The 5,185-nt window shown below is 43.0% G+C and overlaps 1 protein-coding gene across 1 annotated transcript; it reads left to right on the top strand.

Annotated features, from left to right (window-relative positions):
• The first annotated feature begins 482 nt into the window (after nt 1-482).
• On the top strand, nt 483-1,323 carry LOC132405090 (eukaryotic translation initiation factor 4E transporter-like). The gene is made up of 2 exons (XM_059989820.1): nt 483-633; nt 1,196-1,323. Exons 1-2 carry the CDS (start codon nt 483-485, stop codon nt 1,321-1,323), a joined length of 279 nt encoding a protein of 92 aa, XP_059845803.1.
• The last annotated feature ends 3,862 nt before the right edge of the window (nt 1,324-5,185 follow it).

The following is a 5,185-nucleotide window of genomic DNA, read 5'->3' on the forward strand; positions in this document are numbered from 1 at the left end:
GATGAAACCGCGGTTGGATAGAGCCTCAGTAGGATACAGGTGGAGGTGGGTGCTACATTATCACTGGTGTCAGAGACAAACAGATATTGCAGTGTCTCACCCCCAGAAAGGGCAAGATTGACTTTAAAGATATACACTGGTGAGGTTGTAGCAGTGAAGGGAGTAGTGCACGTTGTAGTGGAGATTAATGAAACCTCCGCTGTACATCGTTAAAGGCAGTTATCCTGCGCTTTTGTGCCACACATGATAGGATTAGCTCAAACTCAACTAGCATGACGCGCACTTGATTGGTGGGGGCACTGGTCTGAAAAAGGTATTGAGGAAACATGCAAAAATATTCAATGGAGAAATGGGCACTATGAAAGGAATCACTGTTAAGCCCAGGTTCTTTGTGGAGCAGCGGAGGTGGCTGCAGAGCCTCGATATGGCAGGGATGAAAAAGAATGGATTAAAGGAAAGAACGATTAAATGATACAATAAAAATGTGTGGCATAAAGAAACCATATAGATATTCCAAGGAAAAACTGCTAGAAATCAAAGAATCCCCATATGCAAAACAGAGACCAGCATGTCTTTTGGAAAAATGTGACAGTAAAGGCATTTGGAAACCTGAGAGATGGCATGCATCCTTGTGTCTCAGTTCTGGCAGCTGTTCACCACTGTACCTTCTAGGTCCAAAGTCCAAAATGAATTTATTATCAACGTACATATATGTTAACATATATAACCCTTGTGTGTATACTCAATAAATCCAGAATAGAATAATAACCATACTAGAATCAATGAAAGAATGCATCAGCTGGGTATTCAACCAGTGTGCAAAAAAACAACAAACTGTGCAAATACAAAATAAATAATAATAATAATAATAATAATAAAACGGTAAGTATCGAGAACATGAGATAAAAAATTTCAATGATGGAGCAAGTAAAGTTGAATGAAGTTATCCCCTTTGATTCAAGAGCTTGGTGTCTGAGGGGTCATAGCTGGTCCTGAACCTGCTGGTGTGAGTCCTGAAGGTCCAGTATTTTCTTCCTGATGGCATCAGTGCAAAGAGAGCATGACCTGGGTGGTGGGGGTCCCTATGATGGATGCTGCTTTCCTGTGACAGCGCTCTGAGTAGATGTGCTCAGTGGTGTGGAGGGCTTTACCTGTGATGGAACTAAGGACTATGCTTCAGATCTGGAGTGAGTAGATCTCAAGCAAACAATTGCAGATCCACGGCAGGGAATAGAGGAAAAAGTTCTTGATGTTGTAGTCAGTCCTCAGTACCGAAGCTTTGGGGGTAGCTGTCGTATAACCAATACATCCCACAGTCAATGATATGGAAGCCAATTGGAAAATAGAGTGCAAATATTTGTGGATTCAGTGGACAATGGGGAATTGGAAGAATTTTTATGCTGTTGATTGAATTTGATGATTACTCTATAGATCAATTCAGCAGCTAACGTGTGTATGGGAAAGGGGAGAGACATGTTATGTATTCATGTGTACTTTGACACTTACAGTTTGCTATCAAGCTTCCGTTTGTGTTATGTACTGAATATATTGTGAGAGGGCATTCTGGGTGGAAGACTTACAAGTAAAACAGGCAGCAGCACGTTGTTCCTCATCGTTCCGTGTCTTGTGTGTGTTATTCACGGCCAGCAGGCTTCCCAGCACCACAAACATAACATAGGTGGGGACAGGAAGTCTGAGCGGCTGTGGAAGAAGTTACAGGTCTGTGGGATGCAAGGGAGGAAATACAGGAATAGAGAGAATCAACGATGGGAGAGAAGTCAAGGAAAAGGTGGATGGGGAGAGCACCAAGGCCAACATTGACACGTGAGTCTGTGCCTAAGCCTAGTGTGTGTGTGTGTGTGTGTGTGTGTGAGTGTGTGTGTGTGTGTGTGTGTGTGTGTGTGTGTGTGTGTGTGTGTGTGTGTGTGTGTGTGTGTGGGTGTATGTGCACGCGCGCTCACATTGACAAGTCCAGACATATATAAGTATGTTAACATAAACACACGAGACTCTGAAGATTCTGAACTCTCCACTTTCAGCAAGGATCTCCCCTTCTATGATTTCCTTGTTTGTTTGTCCCTCCCCACTAATCTCCCTCCTGACACATATCTCTGTAAGTGACGGAAATGCTACACGTGCCCATTCACATCCTCCCTCGTCCATTCAGGGCAGCATACAGTCGTTCCAGGTGAGGCAACACTTCACCTGCGAATCATCACTTCCCAGTGATTAACTATTTTAATTCCTGCCCTCATTCCCATGTTGATCCATGGCCTCCTCTTCTGCCATGGTGAGACCACTCTCAGGGTCGTCTCATAATCCGTCCAACCCGATGACATGAACATCAATTCCTCCTTCTAGCAACCCATTATTATGCTCGTTCTTTCTTTTTTTCCCCTCCCCTTCCCTCTTCTTCTATTCATCACTCAGGCCTCCTGTCTGTTCTCCTCACCTTCCTATCACATCCCTCTGGAGCCTCTCCTTCACTTTCTCCCCATGGTCCACTCTCTACTCCTATCAGATGTTTTTCATCCCCAGCCCTTTACCTTTCCTACCCACCTGACTCCTCTGATCACCTTCCAGCTAACCCTCCTTCCCCTTTTCCCATCCTTTTTTTTATTTTGGCATCTTCCTCCTTCCTTTCCAGTCTTGAAGAAGCATTTTAAAACATCAACAGTTTACTCATTTCCACAGATGCTGCCTGACCTGCTGAGTTCATCCAGCATTTTGTGTGCATTACTAAGTATGTCAACATTGATGCAGCTGAGCATGGCTTCCAGTCATCTAGAACCACCGTGCCACATGACCACGATTTCATTCAGTTAAACTTGTGCGGTATCCGTGAGAAAAGGCTAGCCCAAGTTAAAAGGGGTCACCGATAACCTCTATTGCTCGATATGAAGTTTGGAACTTCAGGCAAATCTGATAGCAGAACAGCTGAATATCACTCACAATACTAGCTCAAGAATTTGGATATTTTGGCATTGACACAGCCAAACTTCTTGTGACAGAGTTAGCAGAGATGGACAGTCAAAGACAAAGAAAGTGAATATACCTTCTTTTGGAAGGGTGAACTAGAGGACTGTACTGTCTCCATGGGGTGGGCCTTACCATCAAGAATAAGTGGGCCTGGTACCTCTGTGAGTGCTCTATGGGATAAGTTAATATCGCTTGGCCCTTAGCCTGACTGTAGCATGAAACTAGCACTGTGTAGTTATCAGTTCCTCTCTCTCAACCCTGGAGTCACAGTTCTACCCAAGGAAAATTTTTATTCTGATTTTAAGAAAGGTCTAGCCTGCATCCCATTGGGAAATAAAGTGAACTTCTTGGGTAACTTCAATACAAAGTTGGAAAGGACACAAACTTCTGGAGAGATGTAATCAAGAATGGAATGGGGGAAGTTAATCACAATAGAATTCTCCTGTCAAAATGCATGGAGTACATTCTTGCCCTAATCAGTTCTGTTGGAGGAAGTTGTCATGCGAGCAAGACCACTGGGACAGATATTGATAACTGCTGGACTGAACCCCACTCAATCTGTTCTCAACTTCCACCAGACTGGCAAAAAACAATGGTAGAAACAGGATTGTTGCCACAAGTACATTGATGTTGAAGGTCTTAAAGACTCCACAAAGTTAGCTCAGGCAGCACATTGTAAATGATCTAATTACCCAACCAAAAGCACCTGTCTGTGCTGAAGTTCATCATAATCACTATCTGTGAAAACTCTTGACTGTTCTTGGAATGACCAAGAGGTCCAGAAGTTAACCATGCACAAACACAAGATATTCTTGGCTTGGAAACTTCTCCATGCATCAGCTGAAGAGAGTTCTACAGGCACATTATGACTGAGGTCTCACAAAAAGCCTGTTACATAAAGAAAAAATGGAGCCCTAGAGATCCAGAATCTCACTGAAGCATGAAAATTCTCCAGTGCTCTTACAGCCACCTATAACGTAAACAGCCAAGGGCACTTCCCAGTGAGGGGCAAAAACGAAGGAGGGACAGGGACAAAGACAAACAGTCAAGGTCCACTGGGAGGAACACTTCAAAGAACAAGAAACAGAAAATGCAGGAAGACTCAAAAATCTGTTCAAAAATGGCAATGTTCTACTCAGCAGTGTCTGACTCTATCCCAAAGAAAGCTATCAAATTCATCTCCTCCACTATCCAAGACTAACAGGAAGTTGTTGAAGTCATCTGTCAACTGATAAACATCAGGGCTTGTGAGATGATAGCATCCCCGTTAAAGTTCCAAAATTTCCAATAAGACTCTTCAGTCACAAACTCACAATCCTCTCCTCCACATTTGGGATAGAAGCATATGCTGTGAATTTCAGAATGTGATAATCATAGATATCCCGAAGCAGACAAAGGCAATTGCAATAACTAATGCAAAGAGTGTAGTTCAGTAGACAAAGACAGATTATAGACAATTTCCTAAGCACAACCTGGACTTGTGCATGGGATTGTCTCTCATAAATTTGTCTTTTGATGAGAGAACAGTGAGGACTGATGAGGGCAGTATGATGGATGTTGTCTGTATGGACTTAGCAAGGCCTTTGACAAGGTCCTGCATAATAGTCTAGCCTGGAATGTTAGATTGCATGGCATCCAGGGAGAGCTTGGAAACTGAATACAAGATGGGATAATAGGAAAAAGACAGTGTGATGGTGGAATTTTGTTTTTCAAACTGGAGCCCTGTGAGAGGTATGTGCCACAGGGATTGGCGCTGGACCCATTGTTGCTGATCTTTTATATAAACAGATTGCATGAGAATATGCAAGGCATGGTTAGTAAGTTTGCAGATGGCACTAAATAGAGAATACCACAGATAGTGAAGATGGCTATGAAAAATCACAGGGGAGGTTGATCAGCAAGAAAAGTGCCAATGGTATTCAATTCAGATAAGTGCAAGGTGTTGCATTTTGGGAAGTTAAACTAGGGTCGATCTTTCACAATCTATGGTTGGGCCTCAGGGAGTGTTGTAGAACAGAGGGATTTAGAATACAAGCGCACAATTCCCTGAAAATGACCTCACAAATGAGTAGGTGGTGAAGAAGGTTTTTGGCATCGGGCAAGGCATGGATTATAGGAATTGTGACATTATGTTGCAGTCATCAGGACATTGGTGAGGCTACACTTCGAGTACTGTGTAGGGTTTTAACTACCCTATTACTGAAAA

This window comes from Hypanus sabinus, chromosome 14, assembly GCF_030144855.1.
Source record: "Hypanus sabinus isolate sHypSab1 chromosome 14, sHypSab1.hap1, whole genome shotgun sequence".
NCBI lineage: Eukaryota > Metazoa > Chordata > Chondrichthyes > Myliobatiformes > Dasyatidae > Hypanus > Hypanus sabinus.